Here is a 26,791-nt window from a genome sequence, read left to right as displayed (position 1 = left end):
GGGGTCGGCTGGGAGGTGTGATGTCTTTTGGCTTAGAGGTGCTGCTTTTTGTGTTCCTTCATATCTCAGCAGCAGCCGGTGGAGCCCGAATTATGCTTATTCCCCGGCTCACATCGAGGGCAGGATCCGCAGCCCACCACCTCGCGCGTCGTCGTCCCAAGACTGAATGTGATTACTCCCCATCGAAACCCATGCCCAAGACTCTTCAAGGGTAGTTCCAATAGTCCCACTTCCCACAGAAATTAGACATGCAGATTGCCTCATGCAAAATTCAGGGTTTGGGGGTGGGCCTCAATGCTTTCAGAGGCATGGAATTCTTAAGGGAGAACTTCATATAGCAGCAGTTGGGGTACCCATTGATATCCCCTTCCTCCATTTTAGAGGGGCGTACCCGCCACTGCGAGAAGATTCTACCGGGCAGGAGTCACACTTTCTGGTCTCCTTCTTTTGGCCCCTCCAGAACGTAGGGGGGAGTTTGTATTCTTGTCAGAGCGAGCAACTATTTGTGGTAGTAGTCAGCTCACGCACCATTGACACTCGCTAGGCTCAGTGCGTGACCATCAGGATTGAAGAGGATTGTGTGGCCTTTTTAAATGTATATGTACTAAGTGCCACTGCAGGCAGAGCCACCTTCTGGAGTACAGTTCACCAGTCCCTCCAAAGAGGGGTGGGGACTTTAACATGATAGAGTCAACAGAGGATAGACAAAGAAGAGGCGTGGCTACAGTTTCTGGCTCAGAGTACTCTACTTGGGAGGAGCTAATCCTGGCTCTTAGGGGATAGGACCCTTGTTGGCATTTACTAGAGTTTGGACGCAGCCCCAGAAGTCTGTGCTTCCCCAATGTTTCCAGACTTCATAGATTATATGTGGATGTGTCACCATTTGGCCACCCAAATGGTTCACTCTTGCTTTCACACTATGTACATATTGGATTGGTGTCCATGGCTTATGGAATACGCCTATGCAGGTGATTGACACGTGTCATGTTGTATAGTTGGATATGATATTCCGCTGGGACTTGATGTTATCATGCCCGGAATATCTGGAGGACTTGGCTTTCCGCTGGGACTTGTGCCTTTGTGTACATGCCCGGAAACGCCCGGAGGACTTGGCTTTCCGCTGGGACTTGTGACTTTGTGTACATGCCCGGAAACGCCTGGAGGATTGGCTTTCCACTGGGTCTGGTATCGCATATACTTGCCTGGAAACGCCTGGTATTATATGGTTTCATGAACGGAAATCGCTCATGCCAATGCTGCATTGCATAGCATCTTTATGTGCTTGCCTGCAAATGAAATTGCATGCTGTTTTCATGCCTGCATGACCTATGTGTAGTTCCGGGCTAGGGGACGCCCGCCCGTGAACCGTGCGTGTGAAACTGTCTGCTGACATGGTTGTGTGGCATGTGAACAGGTGGTAAGTATTACCCAATCTAGGCTCAAATAGCCCTTAGGACTTGGCCAATATTTATAAGTGAGTGCGTTCCCACTTCATTAAAGTTTGGGCGCCCAAAAGTCACTTATAAATTATGACCGCTTCCAAGTTCACACTCACTGAAGTCCCGAGGCGGACAAGACTCAATGTCCAGGACTTGATCCTCCCTTTTTACTCATAAATGGGCATCTCCCCATGTCCCTTCACCTGATTGGACCCCAATTCACTTACTTATTAAGAGAAATTCGTGTTTTCTCTTCATGAGGATTTTTGGAGGCTGAAAACTCTGTTTTTCCACCATTTCTCTCCATTTCCAAGCTCTCCATAGCCATACCCAACTTGCTAGGGTGTTTTCCAAGCTTCCAAGAGTGTTTCCAAGTGCTAATCACTCTCCTACTCACTCCCAATGACTGAAATTCAGCAAAACAGCTCTCATTTTTGCTGTAATTTCTGGTCTTTTTGCTGAAAACCCTAATTTCAGCCTTCCTTTCTCAAGTTGAACCATAGGGGAAGCTTTCCCAAGGTTCCCTTCATCCTCTTGAAGACTTTTGTCGCGAAGGATTGCGGCAAATCGAAGATATCAACACTTCTAAAGCTTCCAACGCGAAGGCTTCCGCTTGCAACAACTTCTATGAAGACTGGTAAGCTAATTGGACAATGTGTTGTCATTACTTACTCAGTAGAAGGACAGGACTCCTTGTTTAGCCGCCCTGTGTAGTATTTCTCTTGTCCTATGTGCTCTTGAAGATGTTGCTACCTTGCTTGGTAGAACATAGAGCCAATGGTAGAGAATATGGGCACTGAAGTCGGGCCGGGCATCAAGGCAGCTCCTTGGTGATCTACATCGACATACCATTGTTTTCTAAATGCTGAATTTCATATGCATTGGCATGGAGGATTTGGCAATGGATGCCCGTGAAGCTATGTATTGAATTTCTCCAATAGTAATACAATTTACTCAAGGGAGGGGTCGGCCGTTCCGGCTCATTGTGTGCCTCTTGTCAATTCAGCAATTTACTTCTTGTATTTGAGCAAGTGTCCTTCAAATCTTAGTGTATTTAAGTGTATTGATTAGCATTGTGTTCAACCAAGTTACATTGGTATCAGAGCATACGGTTCTCTTTCACTTCTATCGTGAGAGACGATCACCGTGAACACTAGCTATCTCTACACTTAGATCATTATGGACAGCCATACAATGAATGTTGGAGATGCTAATACAAGTGGCAGGGACAATGAAATGCATGCCTCCAATGCTTTACAGGATGAGCAAACTCATGTGGTGCACAATAGGGAACATGAATATGTGGGACAGCCGTCTCGTGGCAAAGAGAAGATGCAAGAAGAAGAGTCCATAATCTTGAGAGCTGAACTTACTCGTATGCAGGCTCTTCTCCATGCACAACAAGAAGAATTGAATCTCTATCGCCGCGAGGACCCATTGGTACATGATCGTTTGAAGGCCAAGAAAGCTGAATCTTATATGGATCATGCAATGGCAATGATTGCTCAAGAGTTGCACATGCAACCGAGGGATGCAGCACGTGCATACTTGGCTCGTACCGAGGATGCCTATGCAGAAAAGGCAACCATCCCACATGTCTTGGAATCCCCACAAGTGCCTGAACAAGAAGTTTTGTCTAAGAGGATGAATCTCCATGCTATGGGAGAGGAACAATCAATGACTTCACGCCATGCAGGAATATCTCATGTAGCCCGTGAAGGATACAATGTTTATGGCAGTGGTCAAAATGTATGTCAAATGCCATTGCCGGCTGAAAATGTACATGCACAACACATGCAACATGGGCTGCAATTTTCTGTTGGTGCAGGTATTCCGGGTATCTCTCATGCCACTCATGCCTTCGAGTGTGCTCGTGAGGGAGAAGCTATGGCTGAAAATGTATCAATGCATGTTGAGGGGCCAGCCATGCCTCATGCTTATAGGGCACATGTATCTATGCCTTATGCATCACCTTTTGGTCCAAAAATGATGCCAGTCACACAGGAGCTGTCCCAATGGACAAACATGGGGGAAAACATGTTGAGATGCACACACATGCATCAAAGTCTCGTGACTTCAAAGCCGGAGACAAATCTGTGAAGTTTGACACATATCATGGAGAATATGATGCATCAAAGGCACTTGCTTTTATTGCCCATTTGATATTGCTTTCAGTGATGAGGATTTCACTCAGAAATCCATGATCCGGCATGTAAGCATGTTCATGAAAGGCACTGCTGCCCATTGGTGGCTCACGGAGAAGCTCTCACCGAATCCTGTTAGATCATGGGAAGAGTTCAAGGAGAGGTTCTATGCTCAATTCTTGCCTCCCAATGCATTGAATGAGATAACAATGAAGTGGGATTGGGTAAAGCAAAACGAGGGGGAATCGGTAAATGCATATGTACAAAAGTTTTGGAAAGTGCTCTTGGAGGTGTCTCCATTTATGCATGTCACCGAGGCGGAAAGGAAGAGAAGGTTTCAATCGGGATTGCAACCCGTGTACAAAGCGGGATTACAAATGTATCCTGGTCATACCTTACACCAATTAATCGCAGCCGCCACCGCCACCGCCACCGAGCAATTGGAACTCAAATTGAGTCGATCCAATAAGGCTAAACCCTCATTTCAAGGCAAAGAGAGGGCTGTCCAAAACCTGCAAAATGATGGACAGCCACCTAAAAGGGACCAAAACCAAGCCAAATCAGGTCCAAAAGCTGAAAATAAGTTTGCTAACAAGCGCCCTTATAAGCCGGCAAACTTTGGTCTTAGTGCTGAGAAGAAGGAGCAATATATGCGTGAAGGCAAATGCTTTACTTGTGGCAGCACTGAGCACATGGCAAGAGCATGCCCAAATAAGAAGAACAAAGCTGAAAATGCTAATGTACCAAAGCCTAATGTGCATATGGTTCCGGATGTGCAGGGCAACACTTCACATGATAGCAAAGATAGGGTTGTATGTAAAGCTTGGGGACAGCTCAAAGATCAACCCGCTTTGTTCATGTTTGATGATTGTGCATCGGAGAATTTCATATCCACTCAGATGGTTGTATGTAAAGCTTGGGGACAGCTCAAAGATCAACCCGCTTTGTTCATGTTTGATGATCGGAGAATTTCATATCCACTCAGATAGCAGCTGCTTTGGGTATTGAAGTGGAGGACATGGGTCCTCAAATTGAAGCAGGGGCTGCCTTTGTTGGTAGAGAAGTGCAGGTCATGCCTATTTTTGGCAAGTTGCGCATACACATTCAAGGCTATGTGGATCATGAGGATTTTCTTGTGGCGCCTTTGAATGGCTGTGATGTATTGCTTGGAAAGCCTTGGCATACACGTATTGATCCGTGCAAGGCTTACAAGACTAACAGGATCACCTTCATGCATAAAGGCCGAGAACATGTAATTGATGCTGGTGAAGAGGGTGATACCATTCCCCTTGTATCTCATGTACAAATTAAGAAAGTAATGAAAAAGAGTGTTTTTGCGTACTTGATTTTTGTACGAGATCATGTTGAGAAAAATAATGTACATGTAAACACTCTTAGTAATGATAGGCTGAAATTTTTGCAAGAGCACAATGATTGTTTTGCTGATGAGTTACCAAATGAGTTACCACCTGTACGACCGGAAGATCATCACATTGATCTTGTGCCAGGTAGCTCACCACCTAATAGGCCAGCCTCTCGTGTAAGTGCATCCCAAAAAGAGGAGATCATGAAGCAAGTAAATGAGCTTCTTGAGAAGGGTTTGGTTCAGCCAAGCTCTTCCCCATATTGTTCACCCGTCCTCTTGGTTCAAAAGAAGGATGGATCCTTTCGTATGTGTGTGGATTATAGAGCTTTGAATAAGCTTACCATCAAGAATCGGTTTCCGATTCCACGCATAGACGACATCCTTGACAAGTTGGATGGATCGGCATGCTTTAGCCGAATTGATCTCAAGAGTGGATATCATCAAGTGCGTGTAGTGCCTCAGGATGTACACAAAACTGCTTTCAGGACAGCATTTGGGCTTTATAAGTATCTTGTTATGCCTTTTGGTCTTACAAATGCCCCGGCTACATTCAATAGAATGATGGATCGCATATTCCGTGGGTACAGGAAATTTACAGGTGTCTTCTTTGATGACATCCTAGTCTTCTCGAAGACCGAAGAAGAGCATAAAGCTCATTTGGCTATTGTTTTTGAAGAGCTCCATAAGCATAAACTCTTCATAAATGTAAAGAAGAGTGAGTTCTTCTTGTCAGAGATACATTATCTTGGGCATATTGTGTCCAAAGATGGAGTGCGGATGGATCCTGCAAAGATTGATGCAATTCGGAGTTGGCCCGAATTGAGTTCAGTGCATGAGATCTGTAGTTTTCTTGGATTATGCTCTTACTACCGCAGGTTCATTCGGCACTTTGCATGGATTGCTTCTCCTTTGCATGATTTGACAAAGAAGAAGGCCGTGTTCAAATGGACTAATGTAGAGAGAGATGCATTCCTCAAATTGAAAGATGCAACTACTCATGGTCCAGTATTGATCGTTCCGGATTTGCAAAAATCTTTTTGTGTGGAATGTGATGCATCTGGAAATTGCATAGGGGCTGTCCTTAATCAAGAGAGACATGCCGTGGCTTATGAGAGTCGTAGATTGCATGATGCAGAGCTATCTCTCGGCATTTATGAGAAAGAGCTCTTGGCTGTAATTCATGCACTTACTATATGGAAACATTATCTTCTTGGGGCTGATTTCACTGTAAAGACAGATCACCAGAGTTTGAGATATTTTCTTACTCAAACTAAATTGTCAGAGAAGCATATGAGGATGGCCAATTTTCTCTCTATGTTTCATTTTCAGATCTTGCACACCCCGGAAAAGAAGAATGTAGTGGCCGATGCATTGTCACGAAAGCCGTATGTAGCAGCTATCTCGGTTGCCTCTCATGGGGACTTGTCTACCATGCGTGATTTGTATCATACGGATGCTGATTTTGCCACTATTTGGCTGATTTGATGGCTGGTCATGCACATGCCTCATATGTGATCAAAGAGGGTTATCTCATGAAACATAATTGCCTATGTGTGGTGTCTGACATGAGGCAAAAGGTTTTGGATGAGTGCCATGCTCCTCCATATGCTGGTCATAGAGGCATAATGCCTACTACGCACATGATTGAGCGGTATTTCTTTTGGCCAAGTATGCGGAAGGACATAGAGGCACATATACGTGCATGTATCACCTGTCAAAAGGTCAAATTTGATAGGCAAAAGGCACCAGGTTTGCTTCAACCATTGCCTATTCCCACGCAGCCATGGGAAAGTATTACAATGGATTTCATTATGGACTTGCCACGTACCCAACAGGGTAATAATGCAATTTGGACAATTGTGGACAGGTTTAGCAAGCAAGCTCATTTCTTGCCGGTCAAAAAGACCATCAAAGCTGAGCATAGGGTTAAAATATATCTTGCACAAGTGTTCAAACATCATGGAATGCCGAAGTCCATTGTGGGGGATAAAGATCCCAGGACTACAAGTCTCTTTTGGCGGGCCTTATTTGATAATATGGGTACCAAATTGGACTTCTCATCAGCTTATCACCCTCAAACGGATGGGCAAAGTGAGGCTGCAAATTCAGCCGTGTTGGATCTCTTGAAATGTTATGTGGCGGATCAGAAGTCTTCTTGGGAGAAGTACTTACCGCTTGTGGAATTTGCATACAACAACACGGTGCATGCATCCACGGGAAAGGCTCCTTTTGAGATTGTTTATGGTAAGGTGGTTTTGCCACCCATCCTTCGCACAAAGGATGAGATATTTACAGCTGATGAGTATGTAAGAGACTTGGATATTGCTTTTGCTCAGGTGCGGACAGCCATTGCAAGGTCACAAGACAAGCATAAAAAGGCTGCCGACAAGCATAGAAGGCAATTGGATGTTAAAGAGAATGATTGGGTATTGCTGAAATTTGAGAAAGCAAGACTTGCAAAGAGGCCTGGCAAAGAAGGTGCATATCCTAAGCTTGCAACTAGGTACTATGGACCTTTTCAAGTAATGGAGAAGATCAATGAAGTGGCTTTCAGATTGGCATTACCTAGTCATTGGCACATACACAATGCTTTTCATGTGAGTCTCCTTCGCAAGTATGTAGGGCCGGAGCCCAGTGAAATGGTCATTGAGGATCCACCAGAAGTGGATGAGCTTGAGGAGATCTTGCAGCCAGAGCAGATTGTGTATCACAAGGAACGCAAGCTTGCTGCAGGCAAAGTTGTGAGGCGTTACCTTGTGAAGTTTAAGAACTATCTTCCCATTGATGCTAAATGGGTAGATGAAGAGTTCTTCAAAGATTGCCCGCATGTGCTTCAGACATATTTGGATGCATTTCAGGTGCGGACAACTGTTTAGAAGCGGGGGCGAATGTCACCATTTGGCCACCCAAATGGTTCACTCTGTACATATTGGATTGGTGTCCATGGCTTATGGAATACGCCTATGCAGGTGATTGACACGTGTCATGTTGTATAGTTGGATATGATATTCCGCTGGGACTTGATGTTATCATGCCCGGAATATCTGGAGGACTTGGCTTTCCGCTGGGACTTGTGCCTTTGTGTACATGCCCGGAAACGCCCGGAGGACTTGGCTTTCCGCTGGGACTTGTGACTTTGTGTACATGCCCGGAAACGCCTGGAGGATTGGCTTTCCACTGGGTCTGGTATCGCATATACTTGCCTGGAAACGCCTGGTATTATATGGTTTCATGAACGGAAATCGCTCATGCCAATGCTGCATTGCATAGCATCTTTATGTGCTTGCCTGCAAATGAAATTGCATGCTGTTTTCATGCCTGCATGACCTATGTGTAGTTCCGGGCTAGGGGACGCCCGCCCGTGAACCGTGCGTGTGAAACTGTCTGCTGACATGGTTGTGTGGCATGTGAACAGGTGGTAAGTATTACCCAATCTAGGCTCAAATAGCCCTTAGGACTTGGCCAATATTTATAAGTGAGTGCGTTCCCACTTCATTAAAGTTTGGGCGCCCAAAAGTCACTTATAAATTATGACCGCTTCCAAGTTCACACTCACTGAAGTCCCGAGGCGGACAAGACTCAATGTCCAGGACTTGATCCTCCCTTTTTACTCATAAATGGGCATCTCCCCATGTCCCTTCACCTGATTGGACCCCAATTCACTTACTTATTAAGAGAAATTCGTGTTTTCTCTTCATGAGGATTTTTGGAGGCTGAAAACTCTGTTTTTCCACCATTTCTCTCCATTTCCAAGCTCTCCATAGCCATACCCAACTTGCTAGGGTGTTTTCCAAGCTTCCAAGAGTGTTTCCAAGTGCTAATCACTCTCCTACTCACTCCCAATGACTGAAATTCAGCAAAACAGCTCTCATTTTTGCTGTAATTTCTGGTCTTTTTGCTGAAAACCCTAATTTCAGCCTTCCTTTCTCAAGTTGAGCCATAGGGGAAGCTTTCCCAAGGTTCCCTTCATCCTCTTGAAGACTTTTGTCGCGAAGGATTGCGGCAAATCGAAGATATCAACACTTCTAAAGCTTCCAACGCGAAGGCTTCCGCTTGCAACAACTTCTATGAAGACTGGTAAGCTAATTGGACAATGTGTTGTCATTACTTACTCAGTAGAAGGGCAGGACTCCTTGTTTAGCCGCCCTGTGTAGTATTTCTCTTGTCCTATGTGCTCTTGAAGATGTTGCTACCTTGCTTGGTAGAACATAGAGCCAATGGTAGAGAATATGGGCACTGAAGTCGGGCCGGGCATCAAGGCAGCTCCTTGGTGATCTACATCGACATACCATTGTTTTCTAAATGCTGAATTTCATATGCATTGGCATGGAGGATTTGGCAATGGATGCCCGTGAAGCTATGTATTGAATTTCTCCAATAGTAATACAATTTACTCAAGGGAGGGGTCGGCCGTTCCGGCTCATTGTGTGCCTCTTGTCAATTCAGCAATTTACTTCTTGTATTTGAGCAAGTGTCCTTCAAATCTTAGTGTATTTAAGTGTATTGATTAGCATTGTGTTCAACCAAGTTACAGGATGAGTGGGCTTGTGGTCATGGGGACATGATCAGTATTTTGGACGGCACTACTTTCCCCGATCACGCTCCGATTATTTTGTCTCTGGAGGATCCCTAGAGGCAGGACAAACACTTTGAGCACTCGGATCCTTGCCAGCCCCATCCAGGACTCTTGAGATATCCGATAGAGTAGCTTTGGAAGGGGCTAGATTTTCTCTCAGGATCTGCCCACAGGCACCTTGGATGCTGGCCTAGGTGAGACCAATAATTTACTGCAGGAGGCAGCACATAGCAGATTGGCTGGATTTCGTGAGCAGGAGAGGAACATTCGCTAAGGCCTTGCTTTTATTCAACGACTTCAGGAGAGCTCCCCACATGGCCCGTGGATTGAGGGTCAGTTGGCTACTGGTACAGAGCTCAAATCCATAGAGGAGTAGAGGTGGGAGCACAGATACCATGCCAGAGCTTCCTTCTGGATACATGCGGGAGATAGGGTCACTGGGGATTTCTTTGAGATTGCAAGCCCCCACAGCGGAGAGAGAGTACATCCACAGGCTTATGAGGAGGAAGATGGGGGGCTAGCCTTTCAAGTCTCTCACCTTCGCATCTCGATAGTGCCAATCCCAACCCCATCTACTCGTCATTGGACTCCTAGTTTGAGCCACACATGGGAGATTTGTAGCAGCATTGCCACACGGCACATCTGGAGAGCTCGATGCAATGAAGCCATCGAAGGCACCCACACCCAACCTGCAGACTCCATCACAAGCATCTAGCTCGACATCATTCATACCCTCCGCGGCCAGTGGGGGTAGCTTCAAGGTGGTTTTGATCGTATGCAAAAAAGTCGAGAAGCCTTCTTGAGGCTCTGGCAACCTGGTCCTTTTCTCGCAGAGACTCGCACCAGGGTTGCATCCATGTGCTAGCGGGCTGCCCTATATTTCCCTGGAGGTCTTGATCGCATCCTTTTGGGCTGAATCGCTATCCAAGTAGGGCAGAGCTCAGTCAGGGGACACCCACTATGATAACAGCGCCGCCTAGTGGCTGGGCGGTGGTGGAGCCCTTCCCACTAGCGCCGCCTAGGCTAGTGGCTGCGAATGGCCAAGGGGGCGGAGCAACGGCGGCAGAGAACACTGCCGGACATTCGGAGGTGACGGATGGAACCTGCAGCTAGCGGACGGACTGTGTAGTGACGGAAGAACGCAAGAGCTTGCCGGAAGCTGGGCACTGGGAACTGTACGTCAAGAGGGATGCAGCCCAACTCTGATACCACTGTAGGATTAGGGTTGGGGGGATTTAGGGTTGCACAGGGAGTAGACAAAGGATGGGACACGAGACAAGATTAATCATAAGCAAGATTAATTAAAAGAATAAACCCTAAGCTAAAACGCTAGATCCGCAAGGGCTACATCCTACTTAATGTGATATTCATATACACATAGGGGTGGCTATTATATAGCCCAAAGTACATGATAAGATAAGGATGACCAGTCACACTAGATGACATCCCTGCTTACATAATCCATACAAGGGGTGGTTCACATGCCCCTACTCACACACACTTTTCTTTACATTGAATTTTCCCAACAGTTCTTATGCAACAAGGCCGTGCTATTGCCTTTGACAGTCATAAACATTCAGCAATTCAAACATGTTATCCAGTATACGATAAGGAATTCTTGGCAATTGTTCATGCTTATGGAGTTTGGAAACACTATCTTCTAGGAACAGATTTTGTTGTGAAGACAGATCATCATTCCTTGAAGTATATCTTCACTCAACCAATTATGAATGCACGGCAAGGCAGATGAGTGGAGCATTTGGCAAACTTCCACATGGCTATTGAACATGTTCCTGGTCTTTCTAATGTGGTTGCCGATGCCCTTAGCAAAATGCCTCAAGCCTTAGCAATGGCGATTTCTATAGTTCAAATCGACATTACACTATCTTTTGTGGATCATTATGCAGACGATCAAGATTTTGCAAATGCTTTTCAAGTGATTACGACTCCGCAGTCTACTCCTCCTGATTTGAAGATTTATGCAGCTTATTCTCTCGTCAATGGATAATTATATTATCAAGATCGCATTTGTGTGTCGCATAACACAAGTATGCATAAACTCTTGGTAAAGGAATCATGAGGTTCCTTATGTTGCAGCTGATCCTGGTATCAATAAGACTTATCGGTTGCTGACAACTTATTATTGGCCTCAAATGAAACAAGATGTTATAAAGTTTGTTACAACATATTTCTGTTGTCAACAAATGAAAGCAAATAGACAAGCTCCAACCGGTCTTCTTCAACCACTTCCAGTACCAAATGAACCTTGGAAAAGTATCAGTATGGATTTCATTACATCTTTTCCTCGTTCTTCAAAAGGTACTACATAGATAATTGCGGTGGTCGACACATTATCCAAAATGACACATTTTATACCATGCAAGAAGACAGCTCAAGCTTCGGATATTGCTTCGTTATTTCTTCAATATGTTTTCAAGATACATGGATTGCCAAAGTTCATTATTTTAGATCGAGATCCTAAGTTTACATGACATTTCTGGACTTCACTTTTCAAGTCACTTGGCACAAATTTATTGTTCAATTCAGCATATCATCCACAGACAAATGGCCAAACTGAAAGAGTTAATCAAATTCTCAAAGAGATGCACAAACATTATATTCAGTCTCACGTAGCATCTTGGGAAGATTATCTACCATTGATGGAATTTGCTTACAATAACTCTGATCACACAATAATAGGCATGAGTCCTTTTCAGGCCGCTTATGGTCATACACCAGTTGTGATATCGACCTTTGTTCTTCAACACAAGGTGGCATTAGCGGATCAGTTAGTTCAAGAAATGCAAGATGTTCTTCTTCAAGTTCGAGATCGGATGATTTGAGTTCAAGAATAATACCAACGTTGAAGGGTCACACCTTGTCACATGGGTCATCATCAAAGGACACGTCTCTTCAAAAAGGACACATCTATTGATCAAAAGACGCATCTCTACGTCCAAAGAACATAACTATTCATTCAAGAGATGCGTCTTTGGACGTATCTCTTGAAATGCAAGATGTTCTTCTTCAAGTTCGAGATCGGATGATTTGAGTTCAAGAATAATACCAACGTTGAAGGGTCACACCTTGTCACATGGGTCATCATCAAAGGACACGTCTCTTCAAAAAGGACACATCTATTGATCAAAAGACGCATCTCTACGTCCAAAGAACATAACTATTCATTCAAGAGTCACACCCTTTCGTCAAGGATGTGCCTCTTCATTTGTACCTCTTCAGGCCCTATTTAACAAGGCCTTGTGTCTCAATTCAAACAACACTCAACTTTCCACTCTCTAATTGTCTTTAGTTCTTGTACTCAATCTTAGTTATGTCTCTTAAAGTATTAGTAGACTAGGAAGTCCTCACAAAGAGATAGCCCTCTCCTCATAGACTCGACAACCAGAGGAGAAGTGCATCCATCCTTGTCCCACCCTCCCCCCTTTTTTGTTCTTTGATCCTCACTCCGTACATGGAGGCAAGTATGTACCTAGCCGTTTAAGGCTGTTTTCTATTAACTAATAGAAGGATCTTGTTTCTCGAAAAAGAAAAAAAAAAGATGAGTTCATCTACATAAAAACAATGACTATATAAAATTCCCTAATCACAAAAGACATGCAAATTTGCATGTGAAGCGCTGCATATAAGACCGATACTCGCAAATTAAGCATCAATCCTTTCATACCATGCTCTTGGGACCAATTTCAGCTCGTAGAGTGCCTTTCGTAACTTGCAAACTTTGCTTTCCGAATCGGAGCCACGAACCTTGGTGGCTGCTACACATATACCTTCCCTCGAGGTTTCGGAGGAGGACAGCAAATTTTATATCAATTCGGAGAACACGCCACCCTCCTTGCACTACCAATGCAAGAACGCTGCAAATTGTGGCTAACCTGGATGCAAGAGCAAAAGTCTCTTGAAAGTCAAAACTTCAACATGTGCAAAACCTTTGGACACCAATCGTGCCGTGTACTTTTCCAAACTACCATCAGATCTATATTTTAAGTTGTAAACCAACTTAGTGCCAATTACCTCACGTGTTGTAGGAGGATCTACAAGGTTCCAAGGTGTGGTTCTTCATGATGGAATCATTTTTGCTTACATGGTTGCTATCCACTTGGGATCCCCTTGTGCTTCAACAAAGATGGTAGACTCTTGAATCTTGAGTACCGCCCACGCACCAGCTAGCTCATGTTTGTATGGGCCCCATTATGAGGAGTAGCCATGGTTGAGCAGCCCGGGCGCCCAGCATCCTCGTATTCACACAGGAAGGTGGCCTAGGAGGCCAAATGGTTTAGAGATGGCTTGGATTAGATTTGGCACATTGCCAAATAGGCTACATGCTACACTAGACCGTTATCTCATTATGGTCCACACATGGAGTAGATAAGAGTTTACTCTTGGTGGATACCCTGTCCTAAAATTGTGAGGCCCAAACCGGATCCAAGATGAGCCCGGCAAGATAGAGAAGTAAAGCAAGGCTCCAGAGAATCGTGCGAATTTCGCTCTCATGACAGAAATACAATATCAGGGTGGAGCATTGATATCCAACATTCTAGGCAAAATTTCATTCTTGAGGAGCTGGATTACAAGTGTTGGGAATCAAGGTCTTACCAGTGTGAACCCACTCATGTGTTGAGCAGTACCTTTGTGTGTGAACCACCTCTTAAAGAAATCATGACAATAATATCTAGATATTTGCGTGTTATGACATAAGCACTGATATCGCTAAGGCAACCTTTGTAACCTTTAAAGATTCATGTACTTCATTGAATCAAATACATAACAATCACATCATTCAGTCAGGTAGTACACTCTCTCTTGAGCAGTCTTTTTTCATTTTCTGCTTTTTTATCCAGACATTGTATCAGATCCACCATGATGTAACTTTTTGGTCTCATAGGTCATTATGGCCTTTTGAAGACGTTAATATAACATTTCATTTCATTTCTCTCTCTCTCTCTCTCTCTCTCTCTCTCTCTCTCTCTCTCTCTCTCTCTCTTGCTGCTCACACAGCCATAGCCATGAAGCTCTTCAAGCCTCCATAACTTAGGATATTCAACATTTGGTATCAAAGCTCTAGAGTGATACTGCCCCAATTTTTTTGGTGTCACACTGACGAACCTTACAAAGGTGCACCTAAATTGAGAGCTCAATGTACAGAAACTAAGGTGCAGGACTCGTTGAGAGATCAATGTACTGCAACTAAGGTGCAGGACTCGTTGAGAGATCAATGTACTGCAACTAAGGTGCAGGATCCTTCAACGGAGCTGAGACAAAAAGAAAAATCCCCATGATGAAACACTGTAAAAAATAGCCGATCATTAATTGGTGAAAACAATGCACAAGACACAAAGACAAACTGTAGAGATGCTACACATAGAAAGGGTAACTCTAAAGTGCACATACTCTCATCCCATGAAAGTTTGAACTTTGGCCTTAACCTCAAAAAATCAAGAATGGCAAAAAAAATCATCATGAAACACTAATAAAAAGAATATCCATCACTTACTGCAATGTTCTTCTGCTTCAATGAAATACTACTTACCAGTATGCTGAAATGCTACTCAGTATGTTGCATGGCTACGAAAGTTGTATATTGAGAAATTTCCATAAATAACACATGTTAATTATAATGTATCTCTTTCTCAGGAAATTAGATTGAGTTTTTCGTTTATTACCAGTCGTTTTGATCTGGTGGTTGCAATAACCACTCTGGTGTATATATCATCATCCTCTCGTTCTTTGCCCCCATATAAAGCATTATCACCTGAACTGCAATAAAACTCCCAAGAAACAAAGGGATCTTTTATAATCCAGAAAGTAGCATGAGCACAAAATCCCTAGACAGCATAATAATGAACCAATTCTGATTAACTTAACCATAGAAGGCAAGCAGCTTAACAAACTGTTCTGGCATGTTTGAGAAACAAAGTTTAGAAGATGTGGTGAAGTCCACCATTTGATCACAAGGTAACTCAAATGACATCTTCCAGAGAAGCCAAAATTTATAATTAAAGGCTAAATAGTTCGATGTATACTAATTCTAACTTTGGATAACAAAAACAAAATACTTGATTGATCAGTCCATCCACAAAGAAAAACTTGATCATTGTAGCTTATTAATAACACAGCCTCATTGCCAAAATTACTTGATTGATCAGTCCAGACATACTTCGAAAATGGCCAGAATGCTTGTGCTTTTGCAACCTGCTGCTTTCTTGTGCCACAAAAGTAGCCTTTGAAGAAGCTTGCATAATTTTCCTTTATATTTTGTTAGTGGTTATTATGTGGCAAGGAAAATTTATTAGAGTTTCCCCCCCAAAAAAAAATTGTTAGGTAGTGTACTGTTGTAGTGTTTTATTAAAAAGCTATATATGCTATTACAGCTATGCTTGATTTTTAAAAAAAAAGCTTGCCCAATTAAAAGTATCAATCCCAAAAATAAAAACTGAACAAAACAAAATATATATTTATTATATGCAAAAATCAACAAGAAGCATGTATAGCTTAATTTTACACCTAAAGCAAGTACTCAGCCTATTAACAAATATGCAATCCTCATTGCAGATTAGCAATGATCAAATAAAAACCCTAATTCAACTAACAGTGGGCTTCTTCTCTTCATCACCACCCAACTTGTAAGACCCATGTCTAGAAAATACCTGCGGTCAAGCAAAATAAAGGAAGACATAGACACTAGCATCTAGCTCACCGCCCAGCCATAAAGCCAATCAGGCTCACCCCCCAACATGGAGGTTAGAAGCTATTAGTTTAACAATACGAGAGCTATGGTGGTTTGAACAGGAACATGGCTATAGCATTTGATGAGTAAGGGAGAGAGAGAGAGATAGAACACAACTCAAAAAAACAGTAAGGCAAAATGATTCAAAATGCTTGTGTAATTTCCGTAGAAAAGACTGCCTTTAAATAGGGTCCAGTCCATACATGTTGCTAATACAGCTCCGTTTGTGCTTAATGAGCTAGATTAGGTGTGTTAGGTGTCCATGATTCTCTCCACCTTTACCTAAATTCTAGGTCCCCCTAAATCAACTCCTTCATTCTTGCAGAGACAGATGCCCCTTTGACTTTTGCCTTGTGGTTACTTCATAGATTTTATCCTCTCTGTGTGTGCACATTCCTTATGCTTTTTGTGTCTTGGATAAGGCTTGTTCTCCAACACTCATTATCCTAGTACACACTGCATTTGGATTAATCTATGCCTATGACATAGTTTCAATCTAGGTTGCATGAAACGTTTCTCTTAGGGAAACGTCACAGGACAAGAAACGTGAGGAAACGGCAAACCTATGTGGATGGAAACGCCGAGGGTAGGTTGAGTTTCAAAGCCAATATAAAGTGCAAAACATAAACGAAACATCAAAACCACATTTAAAAGAAAGACTTGCTCCGAGTTTCTCATGAATCAAACATTGGGAGACAAATACATAAGTGACAAAAACATAGGTGACATATCAATGACATGATACAATTACATAGATTCCACAATTTCATCATCAAGTAGATCCTCAATACATGCTTCTAAAGCATCCTCCTCCAATACATCCCATTGTTGGCATGGCCCTGAGACATAGGAAGCCTCTTTCCTAGATATTAGCCTAAGGTGCTATGCAAATACACCACGCCCTCAATTTTCTTATGACCTAGTCGTTTGCGATTAACCGAATGAATAGACCCATAAATAGACCAATTGCGCTCACAAGCTGAGGCACTGGATGGCCAATCTTTGCAAATGTGGAGCGTCTGTGCCATGATTCTCCCACCATGCAATAGGAGACATTGTCTGCATAGTTTGTGCATCACCGTCACCAAAGTCCCCCTTCAATCCAATGTAATCGGACAACTGCTCCTTGTATTTTGACTTCTCGGCAAGATCTTTGCCCACCCTATCCTATGTATTCCTCCACCCTCTCATCACATCCTTATCAGTATGTCGCTTCTTCAAAAACCATCTTGCATTGAGAAGGAAAGCAATTGCATGAAGAGGTGAATGCAACATTTCAAACCTTTCATGCACAAGTGCTCAAATCTCCTCATAATAAGAGTCCCCCTCTTTCTCTTCTTTCAATAGCTCCCTGATCTTCTCCAGCATATGATCAATGCCCTCATACACAACACCCATGCATGGCTAATCTTTGTCGACCATGCGAAGCATGGCCATAACTAGCTACAAAACGTTCACATACTTCTCCACATTAGCCCAAAATGCATCTGACAAGATCCTGTTTTCAATTACCTTTGCTGGCTCATTACGGGCCTTCCAAGAATCCTACTCATCACTTGTAACAAGATGCTTGAGTGAACTCTTCACCTTCACTAGTCGATGCAGCAGAATGAAGTTAGAGGCAAACCGTGTATATCCCCTCACCTAATTAGCTTGAGTTTGGAGAGCTTACCAAACATGGCTCTTGAGGCATCATGATTTGCAATAAACTGTTGAACCTCCTTGCCGCTTGTGATTGCCTCCTCCATCCAAGTGATAGCAACTAGAACCTTCAACAACAAATGCAAGCAGTGAGTTGCACAAGGAGTCCAAAAAATACGAGGGAGCTCGTCGTCCACCAACTGTCCCGCAAGCTTGCAATTTGTTGTATTGTCCGTGATAACCTGCACCACATTCTCAACGCCTACTTCCCTGATGATATCCTTCAAAGCCTCTACAATAAACTGTCATGTTTTCTAACTCCCGCTAGTGTCAACAGATTTCTTAAACACCACCCCTTGCACTTGAGACCACAAAAGTACCGAGTAGCCTCTTAGCTATGTCTGTCCATCCATCAAAGACTATGGAGTAACCATAATGAGCCCAAGTAGACTCAACGATAGAGAGACAAGAACATACCCTTGATCTTTTGTTGTCTAGAAGTGTGGTCCGCAACTTCTCATAGTTGGGAGGCTTGTATCCTTTGCCAAAAGATGCTATCACTGACACCATCCCATGGAAATACAGGGAGCGAGCCAATGCAAAAGCAAGACCACACGTGTAGAAGAAACAGGCCACCGCCTCATCCACCACTTCTCTAGACTGCTCCTTAAACATGCCTTGAAAAGAGGGTTGTGTAACTTGTGGCACCAATGTCTTCTTGGTTGCACCATACTGAGTCTTTTGCTTCTTGAGAGCACTCTCATGGTCCTCCCAAACCATATTTACCCAATCTTCAAGAGTAACCTTGCAGCAAACCTTAATACCTTCCCTTGTTATGCCAAGCAAATGGGCTCGCACTCGAGGATAGGAGCCAGCAAACTCAATCTTGCAGAAGCTACACTTCCATTTCTTGCTTCCCCATTTACTAAATGCAACTATAGGAGTGACATACTTCCAAAGGGGCTCAAGGGTGACTGATGGTTTGGGCTTGAATGGGTTCACAAGAGGCACTGCGGAAGTCAATGGTGAGAAAAACATTGTTGGAGTCACCTAAATGCAGGGGCTCTTCTTGTTTGAGGTGGGTTTTTTCGCTCAGACTCAAGAGTCTTGGTGCACAGCCACTCTGGAACTAGCACAAGCTCAATGCATTTGCAATTGAGGACTTTTTCGAATAGCATCAAGTAGTGAGAGAGTTTTTGAGGTCAAGGGGACACCTGCAAGATGAGAAAATCACGGTTCTCGGAGCACAATGAAAGCACTATGAGAAAAGCACGGTTCTCGGGGCACAATGAAAGCACAAGCACCAGAGAGGTTTCGTTTGGTTTGTTGAACCAATCTACTCTTCCTGCATGAACCTGTAGGCGTGCAAGTGCACACGGGAGAGTGCAGGAGTACAGGTGCGTGGGAAGTAAAAAACATAGAGAATGTGCGCTGCAAAGCAAAAAAAAAAACATAGCTCGGTATTCTTTTCCCCAAATCTTTACCACGTGGCCAATTTTTGGATGTTTTTATAAGGTAAGGTAGGATTTTTTAAGGGGGGGAGCGGACTTTCGAAAAAAACGATGTTTCCCTCATGTTTCCAAGGTGGAAAAAGTGCACACCAGCCAGGAAACGGGGAAATGGTGATTCCCCGCTTCCAGCCCACGCTTCCTGCAACCAAGGTTTAACTAGGACTTATGTCCAGTTATGTCCTTGGAGTAGAGTTGATGGTAGTCAAGCCACCTTTTTTGTAGTAGACTTTTACAAGGCCCATGAGTCTTCATACTCATCAAAGTTTGCATCTTCTTCTTCTTCTTCCTACGTAACATTGGCATGTGCTTTCTTGTGAAAGCAATCCTTCTCATTGTGGTTGTTTTTCCCACAATGTTTACAAGGCTTCTTAGCATAGCAGTCTATTGTTTCTTCCACAAATGCAACACTTTTTAGCTTTGAAGTTCTTCTTTTCTTCTTTCTTGTAGGACGTTATGACCCCTTCCAAGGTGGGATTTGAAAGGTTCTTCAATGTGGTGATGATGTTCCCATAGAGGTCTTTAGGCATGGACTCTATGAGTCTTGCTAAGGCTACATCATCTTCAATATTTACTTTGACTTAAGTTGGTTCATTAAGGACTCCATCTTGTTCACATGAGCACCAAAGCTCTCATGTGGTAGCATTGTAAGACCATAGAACTCTATTTGCAAAGACCCTTTAGAGTTCCTTCCCTGAGTCCCAAAAAGCTTGTCCACCTTCTCATAGGCTTCTTTGGAGGTTGGGAGATCAACAACATGATGTATAAATCTTGAGATTTGAAAGGTTCTTCGATGTGGTGATGAGGTTCCCATGCAGGTCTTTAGGCATGGACTTTATGAGTACTGCTAGGGCTATATCATCTTCAATATTTACTTTTAGTCTTGAAAGTTGGTTCATTAAGCACTTCATCTTGTTCACATGAGCATCAAAGCTCTCATGTGGTAGCATTGCAAAGACACTTTAGAGTTCCTTACCTGAGCACCAAAAAGCTTGTCCACCTTCTCATAGGCCTCTTTGGAGGTTGAGAGATCAGCAACATGATGTATAAAACTATCAAAGGGGCCAAGAGCTATGAGGCCAGAGGCTCTTTGATCTCTAAGCTTCCATGCTTTCTGAGCTACATCATCAATCTCGGGTATCTTCTCTTCCCCTTCAATGAAAAGCCAAAGGCCCTCCTATTGGATATTCGGAGCCTCAGTGTGTGAAAGCTCCCAATGAGTGTGTGTGTGTGCGTGTGTGTGTGTGTGTGTGTGTGTGTGTGTGTGAACACCTTTTAAAGGTGAATGTGTGCAAATGTGTATGAATAAGGGCTTATAGCTACTTAAGTATTTGTGTGTGTAAGCACTGATGTCACTGGCTATAGCCGAGTGTCACTACCTCAATGAGTAGAGTGTTGAGAGATATGGCGTTTTACCTATAAAAGCATTGTACCTTGTAAACTTCAAATCGATCAATACAAGCATCACATTGTACTGTGCAATAATCTAATTCAGCTTGGTACAATGTTGCTAAAACCACATCGCGAGGCTGTGCTCCCCCCACCTGCTCGTCCTTGTTGCCTGCGCGCGCCCCCCCTCACTTCCCCCCTTCACCATCCTGCTCGCGCCTGCACCCCCTTCCTTGCCTCGCGTCTGCCCCCTCCCCTCTGTCCTGCCCACCTACACCTCCCTTCACTCCCCCCGCTCCCGCCTTTCAACCCCTCCTGCTCCCACTTGCGCTCCTACCCGCCTCTGCACCTTTTCTCTCCCCTACCCCCACCTTCGCCCCCTACTCACACCTACGCCCCCCCTTGCTCCCACCCGCCAGCCTCCCCCCCCCCCCCCCCCCCCCCCCCCCCCCCCCCCCCCCCCCCCCGCGGGACTCGTGCCTCTTGTCCTGTCGCCTCCCCTACTTCCATCGTCATCGGCAATACCCTCAGCTTGTGGGCTATTTCTCTATTTTCAACAAGTTTCAGCCTCTTTTGATCTTTGCCCCCCCCCCCCCCCCCCCCCCCCCCCCCCCCCCCCCCAGGAGGACCCCGACCGAGGTCGCCATTACCTGCCTTTCGTTTTTGAAGCGGACCTGCAAGTTCTCGCTACGACTGTAGCATCCCTAGAGGCCTCCACTCTGGTATGCAAGATTGTTAGTACCACGTGGCCAACTCAGAGATCTCCTTCAAGGTAGCCTCCTAGGTGCACCTGCAAAGATCGTAGATATTCATCCATTGGGGCGTGGCTACTACCAGGTTGAGTTCAATTCACCAACAACGTCTGATCTTGTCGTCATGCAACTCAGCCCCATTGCATTGTAGGCCTCGTTTGCACGGCGGCAGCACGGCTTCGACCCAGCATCTGACCCTCTAGCTAGAGTTTTAGGCTTTCCCGTGACAGTCTGCTTTCCCGGCCTCAGAAAGGAATACCTTCCTCTTCTTCCGATGATTGGTGGTGCCGTCGGGAGAGTGATGGAATCCCCCCCCAAACCGCTGCGTCGGCCCTCACACGAGGAGCCGTGATTCCGTCTCTCCGCATCTGTGTTGCCTCGCCGGATTCTATGACTCACATGATATCCTTTCCCAACCTTCGGGGCAACCCCATTATGCATCTTCGAGTAGACTGATATATGTGTGTGGGTGGGTGGGTGGGTGGGTGGGTGCAAATGTGTGTGAATGTGTGGAAATGTGTGTGAACGACTTATAGCCACTTAAGTGTTTGAGTGTGTAAGCAGTGATGTCACTAGGTATACCCAAGTGTCACTGCCCCAGTGAGTGTGTGTGTTTGTGTGTGTGTGTGTGTGTGTGTGTACATATATATGTGTCTGTGTGTAAGCAGTGATGTCACTAGGTATACCCAAGCAGTGTGTTTGTGTGTGTGTGTGTGTGTGTGTGTGTGTACATATATATGTGTCTGTGTGTGTGTACATATATATGTGTCTGTGTGTAAGCAGTGATGTCACTAGGTATACCCAAGTGTCACTGCCCCAGTGAGTGTGTAAGCAGTGATGTCACTAGGTATACCCAAGTGTCATTGCCCCAGTGAGTGTGTAAGCAGTGATGTCACTAGGTATACCCAAGTGTCACTGCCCCAGTGAGAGTGTGTGTGTTTGTGTGTGTGTGTGTGTGTGTGTGTGTGTGTGTGTGTGTGTGTCTACATATATATGTGTCTGTGTGTGTACCCTCTCTCTCTCTCTCTCTCTCTCTCTCTCTCTCTCTCTCTCTCTCTCTCTCTCACATGTTATCCATTAGGAGCTCCTAGTACCGTACTTTTCCTCATAGTTGTTTCAGTTTCAGTTAGTTGTTTAGTTGTTTTTTAGCTTTTCTTACATAGTCATTGTATCAGATCCACCAATTGATGTAACCTTTTTGGTCTCATAGGTCATTTTGGCCTTCTGAAGACGTTAATATATCATCTCATTTCATTTCATTCATCTCTCTCTCTCTCTCTCTCTCTCTCTCTCTCTCTCTCTCTCTCTCTCTCTCTCTCTCTCTCTCTCTCTCTCTCTCAGGCTCTCAGGCACGAGAATGGCTCATTACAAGAGTCATTTTCTGCACCTCTCACCAGATGGTTTCATCACACGCCCGGCATACATGGATGTACACCTATCACATGGGATACGTTGTGCCATTGGACAGATCCGGACCTCATCACACCAGTTGCGGATTGAGACAGGGCGATATGTGCATCAGATCTCGGATGACCGCATTTGTCAGCTATGCTACTAGGAGGCAGAGATAAAGGAGCACTACATTTGCCGATGTACACTCTATTATGAGATCCGAGGGAGATATCACTGCCTCTTCTGAGAGGGTTTTGGGCCGTTACACAGGGTCATGAAGTTTGAGGATCAAAGATGCCTGGGATTGTTCCTACTTGAGCGGAGAAGACACAGAGAGACCCTCTTGGCAGACAGGGGACTGAGCCATGATGAACCTAGATAGAGGATCCTAACAAATTTCTTCAGCACCAGCAGCCCAGCCCACACAGCTCGTGATACCTCCTCCATCAGGCCATCAAGACACCAGCCACGCTTCCAGGGAGTCACCATTGATAGAGCAGTCGTCTTATGTCGTGCTCGTCGGCCACGCCCACTAGAATCCCGACCACGGCATCCTCACCATCACCAGATCAGAGCCATTATTGCTCGGCATCAGAGGCACCTACCTGGCTTCTACGACCTCTCCATTCTAGACACCCATGGCGGAGATATTGGATCTGAGGAGAGGGCAGGACTTCAACTGATCAGCATACATGGATCTACTTGATATACATTTTCCAGTATTTTCTACTCAATATCATCTAGGAGTAAGTCAATTTATTGTACTTTTGAGTTTCATTTGCTCGTTCTCTTTGTTGAGACACCAATTTCAGATGTACTCTCAGTTTTGGTCTCATTGGCCATTATGGCCTCTTAGAGAAGTTAAGATATCATTTCATCAACTCTCGTCTCTTGTGGGGGTGTGGGTAAAAGAGGACAATTTGCACTACCTTTCTATCACCCAAGTGTGGTAGATTGGCTAGTGTAATTGCCCTTGGGATGACATGTACCCACCTGGGTTCAAGTCTCTCCGTCGATTGGTCTCTCTAGATCAATAAGTCGACGTTAAGCAGCTCTCGTCTCCTGTGGGTGTGTGGGTAAAAGAGGACAATTTGCACTACCTTTCTATCACCCAAGTGTGGTAGATTGGCTAGTGTAAGTGCCCTTGGGATGACATGTACCCACCTGGGTTCAAGCTCTCTATCGATTGGTCTCTCTAGATCAATAAGTCGACGTTAAGCAGCTCCCTCTCTCTCTCTCTCTCTCTCTCTCTCTCTCTCTCTCTCTCTCTCTCGATCAATAAGACGACGTTAGGCAGACAGGAGGCCGAGCCATGATGTACCTACACAGAGGACCCAGACAGATTCCTTCGGCACCAACACCAGCAACCCAGTCCACACGCCTCCTGATACCTCCTCCATTGGGCCATCAGGGCACCGACCACGCTCCCGAGTCCCAGGGAGTCACCACTGATAGAGCAGTTATCTTATGTCATGCTCCTCGGCCACACCCACTAGGATCCCGACCACGGCATCCTCACCATCGCCAGATCAGAGCCATTATTGCTCAGCATCGCAGGCGCCTACCTCGCTTCTACGACCTCTCCATTCTAGACAGCCCCATGGCGGAGATACTTGATCTAAGGGAGGGCAACACTTAAACTGATCAGCATACATGGATCTACCTGATATACATTTTTCAGTATTTTCCAGTATTTTCTACTCACTATCATCTCGGAGTCTTACAGTTCTGTTCTTATAACTGTAGGACAATCAGTTTATTGTACTTTTTAGTCTCGTTTAGTTGTTCTCTTTGATGAGACACCAACTTCAGATGTACTCTCAGTTTTGGTCTCATAGGCCACTATGGCCTCTTAGAGACGTTAATATATCATTTCATTTCATTTCATCTCTCTCTCTCTCTCTCTCTCTCTCTCTCTCTCTCTCTCTCTCTCTCTCTCTCTCTCTCTCTCTCTATATATATATATATATATATATATATATATATATATATATACCTAGATGAATCCAAGAACATGCCCAAATTCACCTCTTAGAAACATGCATGTTATATACTAATGGTAGTCAACCCACAAGACTATATAACTATCAACTCCCCATTATGCATAGTATGGACTAGATACTACGACATCCCCACTAACGTCATCAGTGCCCAATAGTGGGTATAGAACTCTGTATCAAGATATACTCTTACCCACACGCGCACACACACACACACACATAAGAGCATATATTCACACAAAGCCCTTCGTACTGAGTTTCAGTCAAACCTCCGGAGATGCAAGGAAGACTCAGCCATAATGAAGCCTAGCATTAAGGGAAGTAGCAAATAGAAAGAATGAGTACAAAAAATAAGTAGTTGATAGGATAAATGCACCGCTAAAGATAGAAATAATTAGCACAATATCAACAGGCTGCAACTCGGACGAAAACTTCACAATGTGATATCTCCATGTCCGCTAATACATGTATCTATGTGTGTGTGTGTGTGTGTGTGTGTGTGTGTGTGTGTGTGTGTGTGTGTGTGTGTGTGTGTGTGTGTACATACATACATACATACATATGTATATGTATGTGTATATATATATGTGTGTGTGTGTGTGTGTGTGTGTGTGTGTGAGAGAGAGAGAGAGACATACATACACACACACACACACACACATATATATATATATACACATACACACAAAGGTATGTGTGTGTGTGTACATGTGTGTGTGCACGTGTGCGGTGTGTGTGTGTGCGCGCGCGCGCGTGTGTGTATATATATATGTGTGTATATACATGTGTACCTATATGTGTGTGTGTATACACACATAGACACGTGTGGGTAAACCAACAAGGGCTTAGGGGTGCACATACATGATGGGTACACAGACAGAGACTCCGAAATACTCACCAAAACCCCCTTCGGAGCGATGGTGGAGTGACTTGAGACAACATTCAATAGTCATAGTGATTTAGACTCAACATTGCACTCTAATGCTCCATCAAACACATGTTCCCTGCTACATGCTACAGACTCAGAGGCTAGTAACCGTTGTCCACAGGCTAGTGAGCTTGGCACAAAAGGCTCAAAGGCTCAACAAGCATGGCTTAGAGGCTTAACAAGCATGGACGCATAGAGACTCAGATGTCTAAGGAACAGGTGCCAAAAGAGCTTGACCACTCATAACTTTCACGTACACCAGTCTCTCAAAAATCAACCCCCCGTCCCCCCCCCCCCCCCCCCCCGGACCTAAACAAGGATAAATTGAAGTAAAGCCTTTTATAACACAAGTACATGCTAGGTTGTAAGCCTTTTGACTCAAGGGAATCACACACATATACTAGACAATTGACACATGGCAGACTTATCCACACCTAAGGGTGTGTTCACACATACTAACACACTTAGCTCTTTTGGAGGCTGTTCAGTGTTCACACGCAGACATGTGGGTAAACAAACAAGGGTATACGAACACGATGGGTACACACACAGACTCCAAAATACCCAACAATATATGTGTGTATGTGTGTGTACACATACATAAATACATACATACATATATATCTGTGTGTGTGTGTGTGTGTGTGTGCACACACACACACACACACACACACATACAAGTGTGTGTGTGTGAACACTCCCTACGAGTGTTTGTGTGTGTGAACCCACCCTTACGTGTGAATAGGATATGTGCCATGAGTCACTCATGTAGTGTGTGTGTGTGTGTGAGAGAGAGAGAGAGAGAGATTTCTTTGGGTCAAAAGTAAGGATACATGCCTATAAAAGCATTGTACTTGGTGAAGGTTAACACATCAATGAATCAAGTAATCATTGAGTCATGCAATACTCTA

General features: G+C 44.4%; 1 protein-coding gene across 3 annotated transcripts in view; it reads right to left on the bottom strand.

Annotated features, from left to right (window-relative positions):
- Window positions 1-26,791, bottom strand: part of LOC147624243 (uncharacterized) — a 99,585-nt gene that overhangs the window by 35,429 nt on the left and 37,365 nt on the right. For all 3 annotated transcript variants that reach the window (XM_086819206.1, XM_086819207.1, XM_086819208.1), the window contains one exon: window positions 15,207-15,300. In XM_086819206.1, the coding sequence (XP_086675332.1) occupies window positions 15,207-15,300 (94 nt within the window). The remainder of the gene's footprint in view (window positions 1-15,206; window positions 15,301-26,791) is intronic.

Source organism: Cibotium barometz, chromosome 25 (assembly GCF_041138505.1).
Source record: "Cibotium barometz isolate CiBa-2024 chromosome 25, ASM4113850v1, whole genome shotgun sequence".
Lineage (NCBI taxonomy): Eukaryota > Viridiplantae > Streptophyta > Polypodiopsida > Cyatheales > Cibotiaceae > Cibotium > Cibotium barometz.
This window is presented reverse-complemented; position numbering and strand designations above follow the sequence as displayed.